This window comes from Danio aesculapii, chromosome 17, assembly GCF_903798145.1.
Source record: "Danio aesculapii chromosome 17, fDanAes4.1, whole genome shotgun sequence".
Taxonomy (NCBI): domain Eukaryota; kingdom Metazoa; phylum Chordata; class Actinopteri; order Cypriniformes; family Danionidae; genus Danio; species Danio aesculapii.
In genome coordinates this window covers 21,463,662-21,491,493 of record NC_079451.1, presented here as the reverse complement: position 1 = coordinate 21,491,493, position 27,832 = coordinate 21,463,662, and the positions used below count along the sequence as shown (strand labels likewise).

The 27,832-nt window shown below is 35.9% G+C and overlaps 1 protein-coding gene across 8 annotated transcripts in view; it reads right to left on the bottom strand.

Annotated features, from left to right (window-relative positions):
* Positions 1 to 1,141: 1,141 nt before the first annotated feature.
* eml1 (EMAP like 1) overlaps positions 1,142 to 27,832 on the bottom strand; it is a 107,058-nt gene continuing 80,367 nt past the window's right edge. For 7 of the 8 annotated variants that reach the window (XM_056476776.1, XM_056476777.1, XM_056476769.1 and 4 more), the window contains 17 exons: positions 24,219 to 24,348; positions 21,337 to 21,486; positions 18,949 to 19,018; positions 18,677 to 18,787; positions 15,474 to 15,569; positions 15,213 to 15,347; positions 14,280 to 14,379; positions 11,675 to 11,826; positions 11,472 to 11,597; positions 8,730 to 8,861; positions 8,471 to 8,538; positions 4,962 to 5,050; positions 4,739 to 4,836; positions 4,008 to 4,095; positions 3,327 to 3,422; positions 2,538 to 2,668; positions 1,142 to 2,435 (listed from right to left, as the gene is read on the bottom strand). In XM_056476776.1, the coding sequence (XP_056332751.1) occupies positions 2,310 to 2,435; positions 2,538 to 2,668; positions 3,327 to 3,422; positions 4,008 to 4,095; positions 4,739 to 4,836; positions 4,962 to 5,050; positions 8,471 to 8,538; positions 8,730 to 8,861; positions 11,472 to 11,597; positions 11,675 to 11,826; positions 14,280 to 14,379; positions 15,213 to 15,347; positions 15,474 to 15,569; positions 18,677 to 18,787; positions 18,949 to 19,018; positions 21,337 to 21,486; positions 24,219 to 24,348 (1,898 nt within the window). In that variant the 3' untranslated portion in view covers positions 1,142 to 2,309. The remainder of the gene's footprint in view (positions 2,436 to 2,537; positions 2,669 to 3,326; positions 3,423 to 4,007; positions 4,096 to 4,738; positions 4,837 to 4,961; positions 5,051 to 8,470; positions 8,539 to 8,729; positions 8,862 to 11,471; positions 11,598 to 11,674; positions 11,827 to 14,279; positions 14,380 to 15,212; positions 15,348 to 15,473; positions 15,570 to 18,676; positions 18,788 to 18,948; positions 19,019 to 21,336; positions 21,487 to 24,218; positions 24,349 to 27,832) is intronic. The other variant, XM_056476770.1, reaches the window with a different exon arrangement.

Here is a 27,832-nt window from a genome sequence, read left to right as displayed (position 1 = left end):
TGGTATTAGCCTGGTGATGAGCGCTGCCTGCTTTTCTCCAAACTTAACACCTGGCATTCATTCCAAAGAGTTCAATTTGTCTCACCAGACCAGAGAATTTTGTTTCTTATGGTTTGAGAGTCCTTCAGATGCCTTTTGGCAAATTCCAGGTGGGCTGCTATGTTACCTTTACTAAGGAGTGGCTTCCATCTGGCCACTCTACCAAACAGGCTTGATTAGTGGATTCCTGGACAGATGGTTGTCCTTCTGTAAGGTTCTCCTCTCTCCACAGAAGAACGCTGGGGCTGACAAAGTGACCATCAGGTTATTGATCACCTCCCTGATTAAGGCACTTCTCCCCCGATCACTCAGCTTAGAAGGCTGGCCAGCTCTAGGAAGAGTCCTGGTGGTTCCAAACATATGTGCTCCTTGGAACTTTCAGAGCAGCAGAACTTTTTCTGTAACTTTCCCCAGCCTTGTGCCTGGAAACAATACTGTTTCTGAGGTCTACAGACAATTCCTTTGTCTTGATGCTTGGTTTGTGCTTTGACATGCACTGTCAACCCTGGGACATTATATAGACAGGTGTGTGCCTTTTCAAATCAACTGATATCAACATATAAACATGCCCAATCAACTGAATTTACCACAGGTGAATTCTAACTAAGCTGCTGAAATATCTCAAGAATGATCAGTGGAAACACCTGAGCTCAATTTAGAGCTTCACAGCAAATACTTATGTACATGTGATTTTTCAGTTTTTTTATTTTTAATCAATTTGCAAACATTTAAAAAAAAAATTTTCACATTGTCATTATGGGGTATTGTGTGTAGAATTTTGATGAAAATAAATGAATTTAATCAATTTTGGAATAAGGCTGTAGCATAAAAAATGTGGAAAAAGTGAAGCGCTATGAATACTTTCCAGATGCACTGTACCTGTATATCGTAAATTGTATCTAAGTGTGCTAACCAGTATTCTTTATACATTAAATGTCTAAATAATTTGCCAAAGATTGACAGAATCAGTGCTACTATTGACCTTTTGTAGCTTCACCACTGATTCATCTACTGTGGTTTTGTAATAGGCCTCAAATTCTGCTGGTGCTTCCATTATCTTTCACACTTTCGATCCAACAATCCAGTCAAAAACAAGCCCATATTTCACAGAAGAACTAAACAAAGTTTTCTTTATTTTGCCACATATCTGACAGCGAATATGGAATAATAAAATTAGGTTAGACAGTGACAAACTCGTGCATGCTTAATTTTATTAATACTACAGTCATTTGGCGGTAACTGTCCGATCCTGTTTCTCAAGCAGAGGTTATGAAAATGGAGCTCAACCCTAATGTAAATGTGCACTACATTATGATGTTCAAGTTAAGCTAGCTGATGCAAACAACAGAGTGAGGATTAAACTAAACCAGTGATCAATGGTTGTAGTGATTTAGCAGGTAAAAGGCCTTAATCATTTTGACTCTCTTCAGTCACTTTTCATTCTTGATGGCTAATTAAGTATTTTTTTTCTATTAATATAAATAGAGAAAACAATAAAATGTATTAAACAATTAAATGAAAATTCTGTCATCATTTACTCTCCCTTTCCTTCATTCTTCTAAACACAAAAGAAGAACTTCCGAAGAAAGCTGAAAACCGGTAAACATTGACTTACAGGTTTGTAATGATTGCAGGTTTTTACCTTTTATCAAAATATCTTGTTTTGTGTCCAACAGAAGAAAGAAACTTATAAAGGCTTATAACAACTTGAGGGTGAGTAAATAGTGAGTATATTTCATTTTTGGGTGAACTACCCCTTTAAAACACGGGAAGGTAAGCTGCAGTACCGTCATTTACCAGCCGGTGGCAGCAAAAGCTAAAACAATAATCAGATATGGGAGACAGATTTCAGTATAAAACAATGGTTAACGTGCAATTGATTAAAACACAGGTCTTTTCATACTGTTATTACGATGTTACAGTGTTAGGATTGGTCAGTGCTTTGATCATATACTGAACTTGGATAAATCGTTCCTAATATGTTCCTCCATGTGCTTTGGCATCACATTTGTCCATTAGAGCGGTTATTTTAGTTGGTTATTTAAAGCAAAAGAGATGGGTTTCCATCCTAATCCATCGCTTTAACAGCCTAGGGAGTGGGCGAGACAGTCAAAACAGAGTCACTTCAAAAATATCGGTGTCCTGAGATAACAATTAAAGGCGAATAAAACTGAGACTCCACTTTAGTCTGTAGTCAATGGCGCTGCTTTTGCTTTACCAAGCCACTTGTTCCCAGAAAATCAAGAAAGCTCAATGTGGCGGTGGTAATTTTACACCACACGCCATTGCATTATACTCATGTCCTTTCCTCCGGTGGAGACTAAGTGGCTGTCGTCAAACAGGAAGTTAACATTGGTGACGTGGCTGCTGTGTCCACCGTAGATGTGACTAGGAGCCTGCAGAGGTACATAGAGAGAAATAGGACCATATTTTATCATTATTTGGCACCCGGATGAATCATATCTATTTGGTGTCTAAGATCTAGAAGTGTTTCGTACCCTGGACTGAGAGCAGGGGTATGAAAAGAGGTGAACTTTGCCAAAGTCGTCTCCAGTCACCAGCAGTCTCTTTGCATATGAACTGCACACAGCATTGATGTCGGTACCGTCTGAGCCGTCTGGCCACAGTCCTGAGGAATAAAACAAACACTTTATATATTTATGACTGTACATTTACATCTTTATATACAGTAAAAGGCTATTTGTGTAGTTACAGACATGCTGATATATATTTAAAGTTAAATGTTAAATTAAATTAGTTTATTATTATTATTAGGGGCCAAGCAGCAAAGGTTTGAAAATCTGTTGTTTTGAACTCTCCATAAATCGTTAGCCCAATTTCTACCAAGTTTGGCTCAGACCATGCTGCCAAAAAGTTATATAAATTTCCAGTTGCTCTATAGCTTGTTGCCGTGCTTCTTTATGATGTGGCCGCTGGGCCTCTTGGCCCCGAAAATTGCTGCTTGCAGCTATATTTATTATTATTTTTCTTCACTTTCATCAATTGGTGTTTTTTCCTTGCCACTGTCACCAATGGCTTGCTTGGTTGGGACTTGTGGAACTGCACATGGAAGAAACTACTCTTCAGTGTTTGGACTTTCAGCAGTGAAATTTAAACCACACTAAATTGAACTAAACTGAACTTCAACTCTGAAAACTGGACTGACAGTTTCAATTTACTAGAACTTCAATGTTAAGCTGCTTTGACACAATCTACATTGGTAAAGCACTATAAAAATAAAGACGAATTGAATTATTATTATTTCACACCACTAACATTAAGCTTACCAAAAACATGGAAGCCCAGAGTACAGGTGAAAGTGGCCCATTCAATATCCCGGGTGGTTTCCACACTCACAACTTGCTTACACACAGAGGGAATCCCTGAAAGATAACAGTGAAGCATTAGTTGAATTTATAATGTGAATTAATGAACTGGATTTAATAGGGAGGCCAGTTTTAGCGAAAATATAAAATAAAAAATCATCAATTTAAAGGCATAAATCACCTAAAATGTATATTTACTCATTATTTATCCTCTCCTCAATTAGTTCCAAACCTTTATGAGTTTCAATAATCTGTAGAAGATATACTGAAGAAAGCTGAAACCCTGTAACCATTGAATTCCATAGTAGCTATGGAAGTAATACTATGGATGGATAGTAATACTATGGATGTCAATAGTTACAGTTTTCCAACATTTTTTATAATATCTCAAAATAAGAGAAGAAAGAAGCTTTGAAACAAGTGAAGAGTGAGTTAATTATTTTTCAATGATTTTTCTTTTTTTTTTGGGTGAACTATGCCTTTAGTTCAGATCTTGGAAAAATGGCATATATGAAGATGCCTTATTTTATAACGTCTAATTTATATATATTTTGGAGTTTTTATTTCTGTGGTTTGACTGAACTATTGTCAATAATGAATAACACCTAGAAAAGATGTTAAAAACATTGTATCAGTCCTTACAGTACAGGATCTCATAGTCCCCTGAGTTGGATACCAAGTACTGAGAATCCACAGACCAATCCAGATGGGTGATGAAACTTGAATGACCCTGTGAGCAAAAACAGACAGTGCAAACAAAAACACTTTAATTTCAGAAGGCAGATACATGTTTAGATGCGAACAGAGAAATTTATTAATGTTAGTTTTTTTTAATCGTTTTTACATATGATTTATCATAAAGCTAAATAGATTATAACATAAAAAAAGAAAAACAAGGGAAAAAAGTTATTAACAAAATTAAAACAAGCTTAAAAAAACCTTAAAAAAAGAAAAACAAGCTAAAAAATAAAATGTAATTTAAAAGATTACGTTATTGAATAATATGTGGCTCAATGAAGAAAATGTATTTTCAAGCATCATAAAAGTGTAATAAAGCTCTGAATGTATCGTCATACAAAATAATGAATAGTTTTTATGCTTTTTTCTGATGACTTTAATGGTTGTAATTTATACCTTGATGTACAAAAGATTTTTGTAAATCATACATTTCTACCATGATTTACAGGCATACAATATTTACAGCAAGAATAAAACATTCAAGTAGACACTACCATGTACTATATATAAAATAATTGAAAACTTAATGCATCTTTGTCCAACATAATAGCAAAATAAGGCTTTTTGATGTGTGACAATCTATTACAGACACTGCTTATACAATAGCCATATTTTGCTTTTAAACACATACTTACTGAGCACTTTCCAACTCTGCTGTATTTCTTGCCATTTTCTGCCACAGCATAAATGTAGATGTAGTTGTCGTGAGACCCTATTGCGAGGAAATTACCATCTGGAACGAATAACCAGGGTTTTTTTTCCAACTTAATCAATTTCAGAGACTTAAATGAGTGCAAGTTTTTGGCTAACATCCTAATGTTTTCCCAGCAAGCAGAAAAAAGGGAGAAAATCTCTAACCTGGAGAAAAGCGCATCACGGACAGCTGTTCATTCCCATCTGTGTGAACTGTGACGAGATCCTTCGATTCGGTATCGAGCACCAGCCACCTGCACAGAATCATAATGAGTGAAAGCACAATTTCACTATTTTCTATCTTAATGATAGTCATAGCATCACCATCAGTAGCACCACTGAGGACAGGGGTTGGGGGGAGTGGGGTTAGAGTTACAACCACAACTAGTTTTCGTTCGAGCCGGCCAGTGGTGCACCTGTCTACCGTTTCTCCAATTTCATAAATTTTTCGTTCTGTTCCGTTCTCCAATTTTTATATGAAAAGTGTTATGATGATCTGAATTATGTTTAAGAATTTTAGGCAATTTTGGCCATGCCCATTATATTTAAATGTAAATACCCAAATTCAAAAGTTCAATAAAAAGTTTCTAATTTTTGATCTAGGCAGTCCAAAGGTTTGTACAGGTTTGATGAGGTCAAAAAGCTTAATTAATGGATTGCAATTCTCTAGTAGGCACTCAAAACTGATGGGTAGATTACGTCCATGTTATTCGAGATAATGGACTTGTAGATATAGCTGCGACACTTTATACCAAATTTTCAAGTTTAAATATTATATATTATAACAGCTCAGTCTGGTTCTCGAATCTGATTGGCTGATAGCCGTGCAATATTCCCATAACAACAGCACTCCTACAGCATCCTCACCCTTGTGAATTACTCCGCCCACATGGTGACAGCAGATCAATAAACTCACTACAGTCTGACAAATATTGCAGCTGTTGGACAGCATAATGTACTTTTGAGGCTTTTTCAGGTGAGAATGTAGTTGTTTTGATTGTTTTGAATAAACTATACAGTTTATTTATGAGAATAGTGCCTATTTTAAATATTTATAATTTCAGAGATACAGCGCATCGGCGGACATCAGCCTGTCATACTGAGCAGAGCAAAGACGTCCATCCACAAGATGACAGAGGCCGCATAATAAGCCCTTAGAGGAGAAAAGCTCAGCGTAATTTCTAACTTCAGCTGATCAAATCATTATTAAACTGGTAATTGAGATTTTAGGTCGATCTCTCTTTTGTGTGTTGCAGTGCTGTATTTATACCATATAATTGTAGTGTATTGAGTGTGAGATGGGACTCGCATATCAGGAATGTATGTATTCTGTGTTGGCCACTTTTTGTATAACCCTGAGTTGCTTTTTGGTTGGCCATCTGTTTGTTTCTAAAGAGTGTGTGTATATATATATATATATATATATATATATATATATATATATATATATATATATATATATATATATATATAATGAAAATGCTCCTTGTCAAGACTGTAATTTATAGTTTCAGTTTTAACATAATATAGCATTGCATGGTAGTGATCATTTACACTCAATGGGCCTGTGCATATATTGCCTGCGTATGTACATGCTGCCTATTGGATGCGCAATGGCCATGGGGAATAATTCATTTCCAAAAGTCTACCCTGAAACGTAACACTGGCATTCACAAAATAAAGCAGGGTCTTTATTATGTTCAAAATGCTCTGATTCCATGGGTCGAAGATGCCGAAGTACTGTGGAAAGTTAAGTTTTAAATTTAACTTTTAAAAACAAAAATGCACTAGTGTAAATGGCACCGTATACTGTAGCAACTGTAGTAGCTCCACTAAAATAAGAAGTTTTGGGAATATAAAGTTACTTTACAAAAAATAAGTTGACTTCCGGTTATGGCGAGGTGCTGAGAGGTCGAAACTTTTTAGCTCTGCTGCTAATCTGCGATCAATCCTACATTACCAATCAGAATTGTATCTAAAGTCAAGCAACACAAATATAAAAGTATAGGGAAAGAAAAATGTCACGCAAAGGTACTAGAAAAGACAAGAAAAAGACCAGAAACGAAGATGAATATTCCGAGGGTGAAGAAACTAACGACGGCATGGCAGCTGGTGAGGGCCCTGACGAAGATGATGACGAAGCAGTAACTTCGGATGGTAATAATGAAGATATCATGAAAGCTATAATGTCCTTGAAAAACGGACTTTACAAAAAAATTGATGGAGTCCAAGCAACAATTACGACGATAAGCAAGGAGATAAAGGAATGCACAGGGCGGATAGCACAAGCGGAGCAACGCATCTCGGATGCCGAAGATAACGTCAACGGGCTGTTATCCAGAGTGAACACGCTTGAAAATACTGTTAAAACGCTTTCAAACAAAGTGGAAGATTTAGAATGCAGAAGTCGACGGAACAACATAAGACTTGTAGGACTACCGGAGAAAGCGGAGGGCCAGGATACGGTAACATTTTTGGAGAAGTGGATACCGGAGGCTCTAGGATTGGATTCGCGGGAATCTCTGGTAATTGAGCGCGCTCATAGAATTGGCACTTTGACAAATATCCACTCGCGAACGACACGCCCGAGGACACTAATTATGAAGTTCCTGAACTTCAGAGACAAGGAGCGAGTGCTAAGGGCTGCCAGAGTTAAAGTGAAAGTTCTTTTCAATAACGAACTAGTCCGTTTTCACCCAGATCTCTCCGCCGGCATACATAAGATGCAGCGCGACTATGATGACGTGCGAAAAAGGTTGCGAGACAAGGGAATTCATAAGCACAGAATTATTTTTCCAGCACGGCTCCTGCTGACACACGGAGAAAGATCCTACACCTTCCAAACTCCGGCTGAAGTAGACAAATTTATCCAGTCTCTTTGAAGGATCAAGACAACTCTACCAATATACGGAACTAAAATATGACAGCACTACTGGCTAATTCGTTTTATGTCATTTTTTTTTTTCAAACGAGAGAGCGCTACAATTCTTTTTGCATAATGTTCTCTGTTGGCTAACGTTAGTCATATACTTTTTTTCTGACCGCATATGTTTATTCTCGTGATAAAAACACTTAAAATGTACCTGGGGTGGGAAAGGAAAACATGGCCATAATGCACACTCAAATATTGGACCTTTTGACATTCGCAAGGGACGTTCAACCCACAACGAACTTTACAAAAAATAAGTTGAAAATTCTACTTATTTTAATAACTTGATATTCAGACAGAACTGCACTGGATTTGACTAGGCAAAAAAAACTAGCAGTAGCATGCAAAGAGCTACATAAAAGTCTCAAAATGGTAGAAAAAAGTGCATACTAAAAAATTAAATCTTAAACAAAGATAGACACTATGTTTAGAAACTAGTATGCACAAGAAACGGTATAGCAGTTGAGATTATCTGCTTGTATACTTGCATGATCTGTTTTAGAGACGAAAAAAAATCCTTACAATCAAGATCTTCATCTTGAGCCATTATCAGGATTCTTGCAGAAAAAAAAGAAATCTTAGACGGCTGAAGAATGCCTCTGAAATGGTGCTATTGTGTTCCTGTGTGGCATTAGCATAATAATAAGTGTTTGGCTCTTCAATGTAACACTCTATTAGACCCCTATTCCCGAATGGTAATGATGTGTCAGGGACCCTGTTGATGAAAAGAAATGGCTGTCCTCACCTGCCTGTCTGCATTCCTACAGCCACCGTCGCCCCAGAGGGGTGAAAGCCGGCCGACTGAGCCGAGTCCTGAATGTGAGATGAGAAACACATAGATGAGCTCAATCAAACATCCTGTTAACACAAACTGGCTCACATCTCGGCCTGAGGAACAGCAGAGCTCGTTTCATTTTAGCTGCAGTAGTAACATGACCTACAATAACAAAAAACTGATGCGTGAGCTGCCAGAAGACACTATGGCAATGTAAAAGGATGTTCACCTCTAGTGTTTTGGTCCAGATGGGCTGATGGGAGTCTGAGTCCCACAGGTAGACGTGTTTGTCATGGCCACAGGTGAGGAACTGATGCTTCAGAGGATGGATAGTAAGGCCCCATAATTCATCTGTGTGGCCCTGGCAATCAAACACAAGTGAAGACGCAAATTAATTTTGTTTGATGAGAACATTGAAGAGAACAAACCTTGCTTCCCACAGTTTAATTTGACATTTGCTAAAGATTTATTTTTAAAGTTATTATTTACTCAATTCATAGTCAAAGTCAGCTTTATTGTCGATTTAATCACATGTACAGCACATACAGATAATCATAATTTTGTTTCTATGAGACACTAGGTGGTTAACAAATGATATTAATACAAAAAGTAGAATTATAAAAAGAAATTACAATGAATACAATTACACATATAATACAAACTAAAAATATAAGGAAAAAATTAAATTAGTAAACAATACAATTACACTTAAGGGGGACATTGCAAGGAGCACATGGCACAATTATTTAATAATTGAAATATTATCGATTTAAGAACTTCTAAATCAGGGGTGCCCAAACTTTTTCCTATAAAGGGCCAAAAACCAAACTTAATTGAGGACTGTGGGTCGAATTTATACCAAATCGTATTACATTAAATTTGCCAAGGTGAATTTCCTCATTTATTCTGAAATATTAAAAAAAAACTTTTATAAGGAACTCATTACTGGAAAAACATAAACAATTCCATTTATAACACAATGGAGTTTAATGCTGAATACACTAGTCGAGCTGCACCTGCCTTTACCTTAATATGCTCGTAGATGTCAGATGTAGTGTACTGTACGTCAAGTGATAGTTTTTACATTTTAAAAGTCTGATTCATTTACAACATTTAATTGAAACATTTAATTTCAGTTGCCTATTTTGTAGCTCAGCAATAAAACTAAGAAACAAAAAGTTACGTTAAATTCCAAATTCTAATTGGCGATTTCTGTCAAAATCAGTCGCCCCAACCACCAACATTCTCCCTCTCTTTTCAGATGGGATGGCGGGCCAAATCAAAGGTTACTGTGGGCCGACTTTAAGCATCTCTTCTCTTAATTAAATATTAAACATTTAAATTGATTATTATTATTGTGCGAATAACTGCTAAAGTTTTAGCTAAATGTAAAATGGGGGTAAATTAGCATAATAAAAATACAACATATATATATATATATAATCATATATATTTCTTGTCTAACTACTTTAATAAAACAAATCTTAAAACAGTAATTAAAAAAAAAAGAAAAACAAAACAGCAAGTTTAATTTCTAGACTTCATGAAGATTTTCGATTAAACAATGATTAATATAATAAATTATAATAATCAATCAATCAATCATTCATTAATTCATTTTCTTTTCGGCTTAGTCCCTTTATTAATCTGGGGTTGCCACAGCATAATGAACCGCCAATTTATCCAGCATATGTTTACTCATCACTTGGAAACATCCATACACACTCATTCACAAACATACACTACGGCCAATTTAGCTTACCCAATCTATCTGTACCACATGTTTTTGGACTGTGGGGGAAACTGGAGCACCCAGAGGAAATCTGAGAACTTGCAAACTCCACACAGAAATGCCAATGGACCCAGTCGAGGCTCGAACCAGCGATATTCTTGCTATAAGGCGAACGTTCTACCCACTGCGCCACCATGATGCCCCTTTTAACAATCAATGAAAGGTATTATTTTAATCCATGCTATTCTTTTAAAATTATCATTGTGATAAATAATCATAACTATAACTGATAAACAATTACATACAATTTTTATTCATTTTAATAATATTTTTTTCCCAGTACTGGGTTGCAGCTGGAAAGGCATCTGCTGTCTAAAACATATGCTGGATAGGTTGGCGGTTCATTCAGCTGTGGCGACCCCAGATTAATAAAGAGACTACACCAAAAAGAAAATGAATTAATTAATAAATAATAATTTTATCATCATTATAATCTATCATAGTATTTATTTCTTTTGACATGTTTATCTTACAATAACATAAGAATCATACAATCTACATTTGTCATAAAGCAGCAACTGTCACCGTTTCCTTATGTCTCTCTTTACAATCATATGTTAGTGCCATTTTTTCATAAATGTTTTGTTTATAAAAAAAGTTTGATGAGTAATAGACGTCAGCAAAATTTTCATCCAAAGGTAAAAAATAGGAGAATGAGAATAATAATTATGCAATATCCAATTTCAAACAGTAAAATGATAATTATGCCATATTGTAATAATAATAAAAATAAAAAAAATATATATAATACTAATTATATGCTGTATATTGAGCTGCATGGTGGCGCAGTGGGTAGCACGATTACCTCACTGCAAGAAGGCCTCTTGTTCGAGCCTGGCTGGGTCAGTTGGCATTTCTGTGTGGAGTTTGCATGTTCTCCCCGTGTTGGTGTGGGTTTCCTCTGGGTGCTCCGGTTACCCCCACAAGTCCCAAAACATGTGGTATGGGTGAATTGGGTAAGCTAAATTGTCCATAGTGTATGAGTGTGTATGGATGTTTCCCTGTGATGGGTTGCAGCTGGAAGGGCATCCATTGCGTAAAACATATGCTGGATAACTTGGCGGTTCATTCCGCTGTGGCAATGCCAGATTAATAAAGGGACTAAGCCGAAAAGAAAATGTATGAATGCTGTATATTATATATCTTTTAAAAGACCCCTTGGAATATTAGTGATCTTACCTGGGTAATGGGAATAAACTCTCCATCCAGACTGCTTTGTAGGACATAGTTTTTGGTGGTGCCAATAAGAACCGTTTCTCCCCGTCCCTCAGCCACAGTGCGAACAGGGCCATATAACTCTGGCACCTCATAATAACACACAAATTTGAGGTTAATTATGACCGCCTGCTTGACTATAGTATACAAATAAAACAAATCCTTACCTCCACCGTTTGAATCTTCTGAAATTTTTCATCCCATGATATGAGTTTACGATCCTTCCCACCCGAGACCAGCGTCCCGTTTCTCAACATGCAAAGTGCAAAAACGCTGGCTTCATGTGCTCCCTGAATGGCCAAGCTAATACGGTTAGACCCTGTTAAGCATGAGCACAAAGCCTGCATTACATAAACCCACTGAACCAGTCTAGCAATCAAACGTGTTCACAGTCTACATGAAAAGGGTTGTATTGATTTGTGTTAAAGGGTATCTATTTTACCCTTTTTTCAAGACTTAAGATAAGTCTTTTGTAACTCCAGAATGTGTCTGTAAAGTTTCAGCTCAAAACAGCCATCAGATTATATATTATAGCTTTCAGAATATTGGAATTTGCTGCTCTGAACACAATGTAGCTGTTTTTGTTGCCTGTGCCTTTAATGCTAGTTCTCCCCGCCCACCGTTCCCATATGCCTGTCAGAGTGTGCCTCAATCTCCACCTCGGCTGTGTCAGATAAACAGCACAGTGACAGACATGAAGGAAGCAGATCTCATGTAACGTTTGTGAGAAATACTACAGTAAGAACTTTCCCAATGATTATTTGATGTATTTGTTGCAGAGTTAATGAGTCGATGAGAACGAGCAGTCACACACAAAGGAGTTACAAAGTTCACGCGCACGCACACACACACACACACACACACACACACACGCACACACACACACACACACACACACACACACACACACACACACACACACACACAGCACATGTGTTTAACTTTGCACTGTTTTTGCATGGCAAATGTGACAGGATACATGTTAATATCCACTGCTGTATGGATATCCGTTATGTTAATGTACAAAATAAACCAGATTTAACATCCACAAATTGGGATTGTAGCGTCTTCTTTTACAATTGTTCTGACATGTGGCTGTGGTGATAAAGTAAAGCTAAAGTAGATTGCTGTAATTCATTAACATGCAGCACTGTTTTAAAAACATTTTAAACTTGTAGAACTGATTCTTGATCACATTTGATGATGATTGATGATCACAGAGAGCTGAACAGATCTTTTAATCCCTAATGTCTTGTTGATATGATTATACACATTACTATGGAGACATGTCAATACATGTCTGTCAATCAATTCAGTGGGCGGGGAAGCCGCACTCCTATGTCACGTTGCGGTGGGCCTCAAAATGGGAGGGATTTGGATGCTATTTTAACGTCAGGAAATTTAAAAAAGAGACTAATTGGGCCCTTTCATACTGTACACCTGGTGCAATAAGGCGTAAGATGTGTTTCTATGACGTGTTGCTATTTTCAGACACTAATTTTCCCGTTTTCCACTATGTTGTTTAAATAGCAAATCCAACCCACTCATGGGTGTTTCGGTCTAGATAAGAGGCGTGTTAAGGCGCATTGTTGGCGCGTTGCTATTTTGAGGATCTAAAATAGACTTTGCAATAGACCAGCTGAAAGCAGGTCTAAAGTCCAGCGCAGAGCGCGTTAGTCATGCGCCTCTCTTACACATTGCTTAATACACACAGGTTGTACAACAATACACAAATATCTTTACAAATGAAAAAGAATTACAGGATTAAATTATTACAAAAATTATTATTTTCTACATAAGTATAAACACCACTGCCTCTATGCCTTCATCTTGGGGGGCTTTTTCAGTTTATTCATGACAATTTGCTTTTGTATAAAGTTATTATTAGTAGTAGTATTATTTATTTTATGTATTTTTATTTTTGTTTTGTTAAAACAAGTTTAGATTGGTCCACCTGTCAGGTTTTAGACTATATGGGGCACAGCATGTATATTTGGATATAACTTATTCATTTGCTGGAAATTAGAACTGAATTTAGAAATAGTTTTGAAACAAATCTTTGCGCTTAAACAAAATTAATTATGTAGGCTAATGGATGTCTGTGTGTACAACACGTTTCCTTATCCACGAAAGAGAGTGAAATTAAAGAATGAAGAGGCTCATTCCCGCACTGCAGATACTCTGTTTAACTGTTTTCTCGCTAGTGAAGCGCTCAGTTTTTCCACTTACAAAGTCCAACATGTAAATAGCAAATGCACAATGAAGAGACGCAACTGACTCCTAAAGGGAATGGGAGATGAGGCTCTGATTGGTTTATTCTCAAAACACACCTATAACTCAATAAGAGAATAAGCTCAACCCTGTTAGACCATGCACTATGGCGCAAAGTGTATTTTTCCGTCCTTAAAATAGCAAAGGTGGATTTGGACACGCCCTTAATGCTTTTGCGCCCTGCACTTTGCGCTTAGATCATTAAAATAGAGCCCATTGTCTTTATATCACTCCAATATGACTGTAGACACACTATACCTACACACACTTCTGTCAAAACAGCTTATAAAAGATGATTTTCATCATAGGTACCCTTTAAAATAGAACATAATTTCTCATTTATGATCACTAAATAAAAGGCAGCAGGTTCACCCTTAAAAAACACAGCTGTATAACACCCATTCAAATGATTTCAGTGTTCAATTGAGGTAGACATCTACAAATCATTAATATCAATCAATAAATAACTCTATAACAAGAACAAATGTTTTATTCATTTACCTTTGCCCCACACAAGTATATTTCCACTCGAGTCTCCAGTTATGGCGTCGCCATTTTCTGAAAAAGTCACACACAATACAAACTTGGGCTTCTCTTGTTTCTGCAAGAAACATAAATATAACTTTATTTTTAAAGCAGAAATGCAACAGATGTATCAAATAAAATACAGAGCTAATACAAGCATTTTACATAGTCTACAACTACACAGTCCCAGTGAACTGTTTAGACACACATGGCTGAATTAGACCCAGAGTTTATACAGGAATCAGACAGTAAAATTCACTGCCTTTTAAGACCTTTTTTAAGACTCTTTCCACATATTTTAAGACCTTATAACCACGTTTCAATCACAAAAACTGGCAAGATTTTAACCTACAGTATATTTACTAAATATTAATGTAAGAATTTAATCCAAAACTAAAACATTATTCATATACTAAATAAAAATCTATTAAATGTAGCTAATTCATCAGGTTGGTGCTTATAGAAATGCAGAAATAATGGTGTTGCCTCAGTTACTGCAGTAAACAAAGCAGCATGATGTCAAATCTAGTAGGATTTCATTGATTTCATTAACTACACAGCATCCTTGATATCCAGTATTCATTGCATAATCAACTTTGATATAACATTTAATACCTTGCAAAATAGCATTTAAGACTTTGATCAACTTTTAATCATTTTTAAGACCCCGCGGAGACACCCTGCAGACCTTAAAGGGACAGTTCACTCAAAAATGAAAATGCACTAATAATGTAATACTTCCACTTGCCTGTTTTTGTTCATAAAAACAGAAAACAGTAAGACTAAAGAAAGAGCAAATGTGTCTAAACATTTTACTGCTGGCGTTCATGATGCACATGTTTTTCCGAGTAAAGCCAAAAAATGAAATCTGATTATATAAAAATGGTCTTGTGGCTTATGGGAGATTACCTCAAAAAGACCCTGCTTTTTCACAAGAGACCCCTTTTCTAATGACCAGAAGCACAGATGTGATTTCCCACATGTTACAATTATATTAGCATCTGTTGGGTGGAAATCAGCAGCAAACACTGACTCGTTGGAACACTGAGAGGGGAGAGAAAAAAAGACATAGATGTGCAAATCAGGTTATTTCTGCACTCCCCGTGCTCACCCAAAATACACAAGCATAGACAATGCTAATAAATCTATGCTGAATACTGAAGCTCTTACCTTGACTTCAGCGAGTCTGTCTTCCCTCTGCCAGTCCCACACAGAGAGCATGTGGTCATTGGAGTCATCCACAACACACAACCAGCTTCCACCGTTCTGAAAGTAATAAAAGCTCATTTTAACAGATACAGTTGAGGTCAGAATTATTAGACCCCTGTATGTTTTTTCCCCCATTTCTGATTTTTCAACACATTTCAAAACATAATAGTTTTAATAACTTATTTCCAATAACTGATTTCTTTTATCTTTGCCATGATGACAATACATAATATTTTACTAGATATTTTTTAGGATACTAGTATACAGCTTAAAGTGACATTTAAAGGATTAACTAGGTTAATTGGGCAGGTTAGGGTAATTGTATAAGGATGGTTTGTTCTGTAGACTATCAAAAAAATATTGCTTTAGAATATTGCATTTTTATTAAATGTAATAAAAATATTTTATTATAGCTAAATTAAAACAAATAAGACTTTCTCCAGAAGAAAAAAACATTATCAGACATACTGTGAAAAATTCCTTGCTCTGTTAATCATCATTTGGGAAATATTTGAAAAATGTTGACTTCCAACTGTATATTTAAACTGAGCAGGCTACAGAAAATACCACCCTGGAATAGCATAGTATAGCCCTTGGTAAGTATACTTTGGTCTTTAAGCGTACGCTATACAGAAGGTCATCAGGGACGAAAGTCTTTAAATTACATTCTTTGAATTAAATTGTGTCACATGTCAAAACATCAATGCAATTCAATACATCTTTATTTCTGTAGCACTTTTACAATGTAGATTATGTCAAAGCAGCTTCACATAAAAGATTATAGTGCCCAGACAACAATAGCAAGGCAAGAAATTTGTTTGTACCTCAAGGCAGTAAAAATGTCTGTGTATTTACTACTAATGAGACAACTGATTTCCTTTTGACAAATAAATGCTGGCAGGAGAGCTGGGACTGACTGACAATGCATTTTACGCCTGGTAACAAAAATATCTATCATGCCTATGACCTTAAAGTTCCTTTATTATGTTTAATCAAAGGTATATCTTGCCTATCCATGTACTGTAGTTATTTGTGAATTTAAAGGCTGTGCAAAGTTTTGTTGCTGTTGTTGATGTTTTTTACTTTTTTTCTTTTGTTATAGCACCACTAATAAACTCAGACTGAGAAGCAGCAGCTTCTGGAACATGATGTAAAGCTCAAATCTAATTGAACAACCAATTTCTCTGTGGGGCGACATGGAAAATAATTGACAGACTGTTTGGAAAAAAATATGCCTTGTCATACTGATTTATAGCAAGAGTTAAACTGTGTGTCGACCTGATCAAATTGCATTAATTTTGACTTTTGGGTAGGCATGGAATGATAGCCGGTTTTTATGGTTTTACTGCGGTTTGCAAAAGTCACGGTTTTAAAACCAATAAAATTTTCTGTTTTACCACTTCAAGGTATATATGCAAGCTGTTGTTGTTTTGTTGTCAAAGACTATTTAATTTTATTTGTTTAGGGCAACAGTAGCAAAGGAACATCCACATCAAGAGCTACTGGTCAGCCCATGATTACAACAATCACTTACCCTACAACATCCTATAGACCAACTATAGACCTGAACCATGCAGTGGCTTACTTTATGTCCACAGAAAAGAAAGATATCCAAAGATACCTCTTTAAGTTTTAAAGAAATGTAGGGTTTTTTAACTAATGAAAATAGCAGAAGTCAATGATTTATTTTAATTATTTAGTCTGACATGTTTACTGCTCCAAAATATTATAAATGTTTCTTAAAATAGAATATATTGTTTTCATTGGGAAAAAGACGTTTAAAAAGAACATATTGTAGAGCAGTAATCACAATACTTTGATATTTTTATCCAAGGTTAACGTACTGTCAGAATCTTATACCGGCCCATGCCTACATTTGAGTCTAATCATCTTCCCTAGGTGTTTTTACACACATATTAGTGTATGAGTATATTGTATGCTTGGCTAGTAAGATCAGGCTGCTCAACTAAGGCTTACACATACGCATTGATTTTCTTTGCACTAAACAGGTTTTCCACAAGATGGCAACACTGAACTAAGACGGCAGAAATAGAACATCAAACTACAGAAGATGGTAAAAACAACAGACATGTTGAGAAGTACACACAACTGGATTAACAGGAATCAACAGCACTACTTTAAATTAGTTTAAAGACATTTTATCACTCATACTGTATGTTTGTAGAGGTAAACTGGGCAAAGATGAATAATTTTCAGAACGCATATGCTATCTAAACATGCTATACTTCAAAGCTACACTGATGAAAAGCTGATGATTCAAAGCTAAATCAAATTACATTGAAATGGAGGACGTTGTAAACAGTTCTTGGAAAAATCTAGCAAAATATATTCATTCATTCATTTCCGGCTTAGTCCCTTTATTAATCTGGGGTAGCCACAGCAGAATGAATCGCCAACTTATACAGCAAATGTTTTACTCAGCGGATGCCCTTCCAGCCGCAACCCATTACTGGGAAACATCTATACACTCTCACATTTTAGCATACCCAATTCACCTGTACCACATGTCTTTGGACTTGTGGAAGAATCCGGAGGAAACCCATGCAAACTCCACACAGAAATGCCAACTGACCTAGCTGAGGCTCGAACCAGTGACCTTCTTGCTGTGAGGCGAACGTGCTACCCACTGCGCCACCATGACAAAACTTAGTTATTATTTTCCATTAAAAGATATCATTTTTTATTATGAAAACAAATCCATCAAAAGTTTTGACTATATTGTTAGTCTCTTTATTTTATTGGCAAAATTTTACATACACAAACAAAAATTAACAAAATTCATCTCCCACATTAACAGTTTTTTTGTATCGAGTTTGATTTCTTTATTTCTACTGTGAAATTGTTAAATAGCAAAAAAATCTGAGATATTTATCAATTATTATTAGTTTTTTTAGATTCACCTCTTAAATCTTAAAATCATTGGATGTAAAAATGTGTACACTATGCTTTGTGTATTAAATTTTTTTTTCATTCGGTTATTTTTTACCATTGTTATATTAGTTTTTTATGTTCACCTTTTATATTGTGTTGTATGTATGTTCCTGATGGTTTGTGAAATAAAAAAAAGATTCAAAGCTGATGATTTTGCTGCGGCACATAATAATGTTTATTTGCTAACATAACAGAAAGTCTCTGACTCTTACCGATTTTGAGAAGGAGAGACAGACCAGACCTCGATCAAAGAAACCGCTTCCGAGGATGTGCAAAGTGTTCAAACTCACAGAGTCCCACACGCGCACATGAGGAGCCAACTGCTGCCAGACAAAAATCACACCGATTACACTTGATCATTTGTTACGACAGACTCTTGAGGCACATGCGACAACATTCACATTTATTTTGGCTGGATGAAGCTTATTATATTAGCAATGAGCTATTTTGGTTATAAATATGTGAGCTGAAACATCAGTCTTACTTTTCCATCTGAGGATGTGCCAGCCACTTGTCCTGTTGCTATGGTGATTTTATCAGGATGGACAGCGAGGCTGCGGGGAGGAGAGAAGAGGTGACGGATGTAGAAGCGATGACACAGCAGACAGGGCACATCACACATTTATACATCACAACACAATGACTCAGAGCTTCATGTGCTACGGTGCTGATCATAAAAACACTGGGAACATTTTTATTACTAGACATTTGTTTCTGTTTGTGTTTTCAAGGCCTTTGAATTACAGTGAACATTGCAGTGACATGCATGAATAACAAACCGTATAATAATAGAGATTATTGTGTGATGTTTGGGTCTTTTCTTTCAGCCTGAGATTGGAGGTGAAGTGGAAAAGTGTTCACTTTGTCTTATTTAATTTGTATCATGTTATACTGAATTGAGTCTTTGAGGCCCAGAAGTCACAGATGACATATATGCTATATTTGATGGTTTGTGGTCCACATTTTTCTAAAAGAAGCCTCTTATGCTTACCAAGTATTCTAAATCTTAGATAAGTATTTTTAAAAATTATTTTCACTTTAAAATGCATGATGTACTGTACACTAATCAGCACTTAAAGTGGAACATAATCTATCATCAAAGTTATACTAAAACTATTGAGCAACACCCATTATTGTCTTAGGACAATTTTCGAAAACGTTTTTGATCCGCTTCAAACATTGACTACTGTATATATGACTAGATGTACATGTATGTGTACATGTATGTCCATACACTACCTGACAAAAGTCTCACCTATCCAACTTTTAGGACCAGCAAATAATAACTTGATTCTAGTTCATTTGGTATCAGAAGTAGCTTTAATGAAAGGCAAAGGTTTAGATTTGGTTTGAATCTTTGCCTAAAGATTATTTAGGCAAAGATTACACTTATTTCACCTAATTAAATACGATCATCCCTTGATTTTTAATTATTTAATTAGGACAGCAAGGTCTGACTTTCCTTAAACAAAAGTCTTGTCACTTAACAGAAATAATGTACAGTATAGAATGAAGGACTGCATCCATACATCTCTGCAATGACTCAAATAACTTATTAATGAAGTCATCTGGAATGGCAAAGTAAGCGTTCTTGCAGGACTCCCAGAGTTCATCAAGACTCTTTGGATTCACCTTCAATGCCTCCTCCATCGTACCCCAGACATGCTCAATAATGTTCATATCTGGTGACTGAACTGGCCAATCCTGGAGCACCTTGACCTTTTTTTCTTTCAGGAACTTTGATGTGAACGCTGAAGTATGAGAAGGAGTGCTATCCTGCTGAAGAATTTGTCCTCTCTGGTTTGTAATGTAATGGGCAGCACAAATGTCTTGATACTTCAGGGTGTTATATTGCAAGACTTTTGACAGGTAGTGTAGATATCTGTTTTTTTATTATTTGTATTAACTTTGTTCAAAATATTTTAAATGATTGGTTTTACTTTTTCTGTATATTGTATTTATGTATTTTATGCTATAATAATCTTAGTATTGTTAAGCATCTTAAAAAACAAACAGAGCATCTACTTGAAAATATGAATATTTTGTTGTAACACTATAAATGCAATTACATTCTTTTTAGATCAATTTAATGTATATATCCCGAATGTAACAATAATTGCAGTGAACAAATTTGGTTACTTGTCATTTTATGACGTCCTTATTACAGTGTTACAACATTATATTTAAGTACTGACTAATAATAATTAGCTATGTGTACTATTGTCTCTACAGTACATGGTTAAAATGAGTGTGAGGTTTAGAGTTAGTTTGGTATATGTAATTATGCATAATTTACAGCTATTACTATAATAAAAACATGGAACACATAAATTGATCGTAAAAAACTTTTGAATGATTGTAAAATAATATTTTCCATGACTGAATGTTGAAATTTGTGATGAAAAGGATTTACGAACAGGTAGTCATAAATATGAACCTGAAATTTCAATGATAAATACAACGTAACAAATCTGATTACATTTTATGTGTAATGCATGATTATTAACTAATTCTAAGCTTGTAAAACAGCCTCGAGGTCTCTCATCCATACCAAAGAGACAAAACAGACTCAAGGATGGCTGTGGAATGAAAAATAACCTTCAGAGACATGACTAATGATAAATATACTGTAGAATTGCACATCAAAGCAGAAAATTAAACAACATTGCTCAAAAATTCTTTATTCAGCACAGACTTGAAAAATACGCCGCTGCATATCTGAATAATAATTTAAGCAGCTGCATCTTCTTTAGATATGGCAGCTTTGATGAAGAGATACTGAATGTAATTTACCGGCCTGATGTGTGAGATCATAGTATGCTGTGCATTTAAATGAATGATAATGTCAAACAGACCGAAATGTAAGTCTTACCACTTGATATCATCAGTGTGACCAGTGTAGTGTCTTTGCAGTTGCTCATCCACATTATACAGCACCACCACAGATGCGATGAAGTAAACCGTTTCCCCCGTCGGGAGCAAGTACAGGTTGGATCGACAGTCACGGCCCCGGTAACCATAACTGGGTCATAGTCAAGATCGATAATTACTACAGATGAGCTTAATAACCTCAAATATAAAGGCATATGTCTCAATCTGCTGTGTGGATCCCTAGGTTGTGAATCAGTATATCGTCACCTTAGAATTATAAGGTTCTATCTGCGTTCTGACTGATTTTGAGATATTGAGCTTCAAAGTTTTTGCTTTCCATATAGCAAACAATACGCGTGTAACAGTTCTCTTTCATAAATTAACATGACACAGACCCTTAAGGTTCTCTAAATGTAAATTATCAAAGTTCTCTTACATTTGCAAGTTGGAGTAAAAAACCACAGTAAATGCAGATAGAACCTTCTAATTCTGAAAAGTCATTTTCCGCTTGGAATTATAAAGTTCTATCTAATAGCAAAACTGTTAATCTGCTACAAGAACAGGTACAAGAACACTGGTTAGAAATTAGATGTAGCTAATGGAACTCTCCACTTTTTTTTTTTTTTTAATTGGCTCATTTTACAACTCTCCTAGAGGTAAACAGGTGAGTTTTACTATATTTGAATGGTAAAAGTGCTGGCGGGAGAACATTTAACTTATCTTAGCATAAATTATTGAATCAGATTAGACCATTACCATCTTGCTAAACAAATGTCAAAAAAAGATATTCGATAATTTTATTATTTAAAGCTTGAGCTTGAGAATGAAAAGTTGCTATTTTCTTGGCCGATATGCCAAGGAACTATACTCTATACCAGTGGTTCCCAAAATGGGGGTCGCGGGACAATGACGGGGTTGTTCGGTGATTTCCAAAAGTCAAATACATTTTATTAAACTATTAGAATTACCATATTTTATCCATAACCCACAGAAGATAAAAATAGTTTTTAACAGTTACATAAAAAAACAACCACATGCGAATAAAAAGCCATCAGCCTTTACATTTTGTTTGCAACATAGGCTCATTCTGAATTAGCCCTATATACATTTCTGGAGATCGTAAATTATGTAACCAGAATTATGTATGGCTGCATTTCATTTTTTAAATGAACCCTACAGAGTGGTATGACGCCGTTCCTTTTAGCGCTTACCAGCTGACCGCGTACCTCCGTATGGACGGCTGTTACCAGTTAGTCCAGTTAGCTCACTATGTACGTTGGTGGACTTGAAATGCAGAGTGGAGTTGACTACGACGACGGGTTTCGAGTCTGGTGAAGAACGGTTTTAGAAAGTGGGTAAGACAAAAGCCCAAAAATAAAATAAACAAAAAAATAACAGGGTGAGAATGTGGTAAAAATGAGACGCAGGCTTTTGTTTTTCTGAATTGCTTTTTAGATTCGACGTTTGGGTTTAGGGAAGTGGGTGGACATGTCAATCTGTGCTTTTTAAATTTCTATTGGTTGGGTTTAGGGAAGGGGAGGGTGGGTCAGTCGATCGGTCAGTCAGTCAGTCAAACAATCAGTCACCAGTGGCCTCTGGTGGATTTACAAGAGAACAGCAGGCGCACATGGCACTCGCGAAAGAAAATTGAGATCTCAGAGTGACCGCTCGTGGATTTGCGAAAACAAAAACTGCAAAAAAAATCCCGGGACGTATTTGACGGACTCCAGAAATATATATAGAGGTATGTTTTCAGAATGAGCCTGGGTTGTTTTTTTTTCATAGGATTGCTACCCCTGGTGTGTTTACGTTAGATTAACGACACAACAATAGCCTCAGCTGCAGCAGGTTATTTTATAGCACCAGGTTAAACTTTCTAACACATTAATGGCAATCAAATACATTAAAAATAAATACAGGCCACGACTAAATATTGAGGATGATCTCCGAGTGGTGGTCTCCAATATTAAACCAACAATAGACCTGTGCTGAAAACATTGTGCCCATCAGTCTCATTAGGTGAGGTTAATATTAAATTAAACAAATTAATAAATGACTATTGCAGTAGGTGCAATGATTTTATGCAGAATTGGTGGTGCAAGTGTAGGGCTTGGTGCTGGGGACTTTTTCAGGTGCTTTGTAATATTATTGCACCTGCTGCAGCCATAGTATGGCAGCAAAGTTCCTTGATTATAACACTAGAATGAGAGTATATTTCCTATGCATATTGACTTGTAGTGTGACCATGACTGAAATGTATTGCTGGTTGCTATCTGATTTTATTCTCAATCATGCAGCTTCTCATATCATAGGACGTAATCCTTACTTTAGGGAGGGAATGTTCCAATATACTAGAAAGAGTCTGTAATTGTGACTAATGAGGCGATTGAGATGCACCGTGTGAAAAAGATAAAGTTCTCTGGAACATTTGTGGAGAAGTACCAGCTGACCACTTAATATTTTACATTTGGTAGGCTCTGGGTATAATAAATGTCTTAATTTTGCCGTACAAAGTCCTTTCCAGGGAACGATCCAAATGCATTGTGGGTAAGAGCTGCAGAAAATATCCCACTCTGACAGACTGCAGTGCTCAGCAGATCCAGAGAGAAAACACTGGGTATATGATTAAACATCTTATAGTAACCTAGAAAGTGAATACAAAAGTATAACACAGCCAACAACACCACATTGCACAATAATCTCGCAACATAAAACTGACCTACAAACCATATCCATCATTTAGCCCTGGCATTTTAACCAGCTCATTTTCTGGGCAATAATAAATCAATGGGTAATTTAATTTTACAGCTATGAGCGTTCAATAGCAGAATCAATCTATTTTTCTTTTTTTTTTTCTTCGCATGCAGCAGAATTAAAGGATACACCCAGTCAAGCTTCAGTTTTTTAGGAGGCAAGTCAGCTTTAGTTTCCAGGCAATAAGTGTCCACCAGGTCTTTGGGCATGTACATGGTGATGGGTCGTCCCTTCAAATACATTTTGACATACCCTTCATCTAGAAAAAGCAACATAGATTTTCAGAAGAAGAAGAAAACGCATGGGTCACTGAAGGATCCCTGTCACATCTGTTGTGGCTTTTATTACCAGACTTCGACCGAGACAGTTGAAGGCTCAGCGACTTGAAAGAATGTAATACTTTTGTTCAGCAAGGATGCAAAAAATGTATCAAATATGACAGTAAAGACATTTTTAAAAGATTTCTTTTTCAAATAAACACCAACTTCCTATTTATCATAAAAAATGAATGACAGTTTTTATTATAATATTAAGCAGCAGTGTTTTCAACAATGTTAATAGGAACTGTGTTTCAGGTTTTCAAGGATTGTGTGACTGCAGACGGGAGCTATAATGTTGAAGAATCAGCTTTGCGTAATACTTTCATAAACTGCAATCTAAAACAATTGTTTTTTCCTTCCAAATGTATGAATATTTTACTATTTTCTTTTCACAATACAGTTTGTACTGTATATCCGATCAAATCTTTACAAATCATAAACAAAAACCTGTAATACTTTATGTAACATTTATCACTATTAACTAGTGGCTTATTACCTGCCTAATATTACTATACTGACTGTTTATTATTAGGAAGAAAGTGCATATTCTGCATGATATTATTCTAATTCTCTAATCTTACCATACCTGTCAACCCTCCTGTTTTTCCTGGGATTCTCCCGTACTTTACAATCCTATCCCGCTTTTATCCCGTAAAGATATTTTCCCGTATTTCTCCTGTATTTTCAATCTTTCTATAAAGGGTGACAATAAACATTAAAGAGGCGATGCTAACTTTATGCAACCCATACCGCCAAACCACCAGGGGACGCTGCTTACTCTTAAATGTGAATCTGTTCTGTGCTTTCATCTTATTTATGCATGAAAACATTTTGAAATAAAATATAGGATTTCCCTTCCTTTCCATTACAGGTGCCATTGGCCCTCCTATGCAATCGTTAAAACAGTGAGTTCATGTAGTGGTGCGTGACTGTCAAACACGCTCCATAGTGCTCAATAAACACTGATTTTGTACACTCGATTTGAAGCAGAGCAAAAGTGATTTTGGGTGTGTGTTTGAACAGACATATACACATAATAATAATACTAATAATACTACTACTACTACTACTACTACTACTAATAATAATAATAATAACAACAACAGCAGCAACAACATCTAAACATGTCGATCTTGGGTTTTCTTTTAAACACAGTTATTTTTGTCTTAAACGAGCAAAAAAGTTAGGAAAACAATTGAATGGTTTCATTATAGATGTGTGCACTTTTAAAGTGACTCTTTACCTCTCAAACGAAAACTCTAAATGAGAGATTCATTTGTTGCTCTTTCAACAGGTTAAACTGTTTGTTTCTAATGTAGGCTATACTATCTATCTCTTTCTATCGTAAGTAATAATAATGATAAAACACATTACTGACCATTTCAACTTTTTATTTACAATGAAACAGCTCCAGATGAACATACATTTTGGGAATTTTTATTATTTTATTGTTTTGGAGTGGGAGGGGGGTGTCGGGGGGTATCCCTTATTTTCACATTCCAAGGTTGACAGGTATGAATCTTATCCAATACCTAAATCCAACTACCACTATGAATAAGCAACAATCAGGAGCTTATTAAGCTAAAAGTATAAGGTAATGGTTTAATAATGAAAATTGTACTAATAAATGAAGTGATCAAAAATACTTTGACCCCAAATGTTTGAATGATGAAATGTTTGAATGAAAATGTTAATCCAGAACAAAATAAAAGTGTATGCCAAAAGAAATATTAGGAGGAACTGCAACATTAGTGTTTCAAACAATATAGTGCATTTCATCTTCAGCAAATAATTAAATAGATCAGGGAATCTGGAAAGGAAATGTTTTAATAGATTTTATTACATACAGTATTCGAGATGTGTTCAATGTAAGTAAAGACAAACAGTGCAAAATCAAATGCAGAAGCATGTGAATGCAACAAGTTCATCAGTTGATGAATTAGTAATAAACACAAAACAAAAATCACAGACAAGCATGCATGCAAACACAATGGAAAAGACAAAAATACAGATGATAACGCACACTTGAAGGTAAACGAAGCTATTTAGAAGCAAAAAGATGAACACGCAGCTCAACAAACATGACCTAAATCAAAGCAAAGTGACACACAATCAAAACAAAAGGAATGAAACAGAACCCAAAACTCCTTATAAACACCAGGTCTAATATTACAGCTGTTGGGACTAGTAACAGATCTGAAAGTACTGGCTGGGAGATTTGACTGGGCTCCTGTAAGTGGCCATTTCTAAGGGCGAGTGGACAGGCTGAGATGTGCACTTCCTCAGAGGAAGACTAAACGGAGGGATCTTTCGGTATCCGAGTCGGGCCGCTCTGTCAGACAGAATCTTGGCCTCTGATGGAGTGTTGGTGGACTGCGAGGGCACGGCTGATGATGATTTGGGGAGTTCAGCGGATCCGGTCCTTTTGGACGGCCGGTGCAAGTAGATCTGCACAGTTACTGGGTGAAGTGGTCAAATTGGACAGGGCAGGAGCAGGACAGGGTGGAGAGGTGAAATGAAGTATAATCATGATCAGACATGGTCTAAAATTGTTCGATTTTTATCATAATAACAAGACGACAAGGCTTCCACAAGACTAAAAAAGACCTTTTCACACCAAAGACAGCCTTCTAAAGGTGTAGTTCATCTAATAATAAAAACAGTGGTCCATTGGAATTAAAAATAAATAAATCAATATAATTTTGTTAAATAAATTGACTGCTCATGCTGGAGCATAATCTTATAAAAACAGAACGTTATTGTTTTGTTGATGTAACTACAGTATTCATTTCTGATATAGCTATTGATCTTGGTGTAAACAGGCCTCAAAAATCACAATGCAACCATTTTTCATAATCAGCATTTCATCATTATTCAGTAATCTACTGTATTTACCCTTGTAAAGCCCTGGTTAACCTTTTGTTCATAGGTTACCAATAAAATAAACAAAAACATCTGTGGTGTCATGAACACAATGTAACCAAAGAAAGTTGTTAAACGATATATAATTACAGTGGAAGTTAAAAGCTTAAAATACAAACGATTTTGGTCATAAGTAAATATGGGTTTCACAAACAGGGTTTCGCTTAAACTAGGACTAGTCCTTTGCTAAATTGGGTCAGGGGTTCCCAAACTTTTCAGCTTGCGACCCTCAAAATAACAATTCCAGTGACTTGCGACCCCCACTATCCTCGGAGGTGGCTAAAAACATTCAAACGTTGCACACAATGGCACTCACACCAGTAGAAACTAAACAAGTGAGCTTATTGACAACACAAAAAAGTGCAAGAATCAAACAACCATACACTTTTTACAATCATTATTAATTTCTTTAATTTAATATTAACCTCATTTAATGAAAATGATGCGCAATGTTTACAGCACAAGACTATTCTTGGTTTAATTTTGGAGACAATCTTTGGA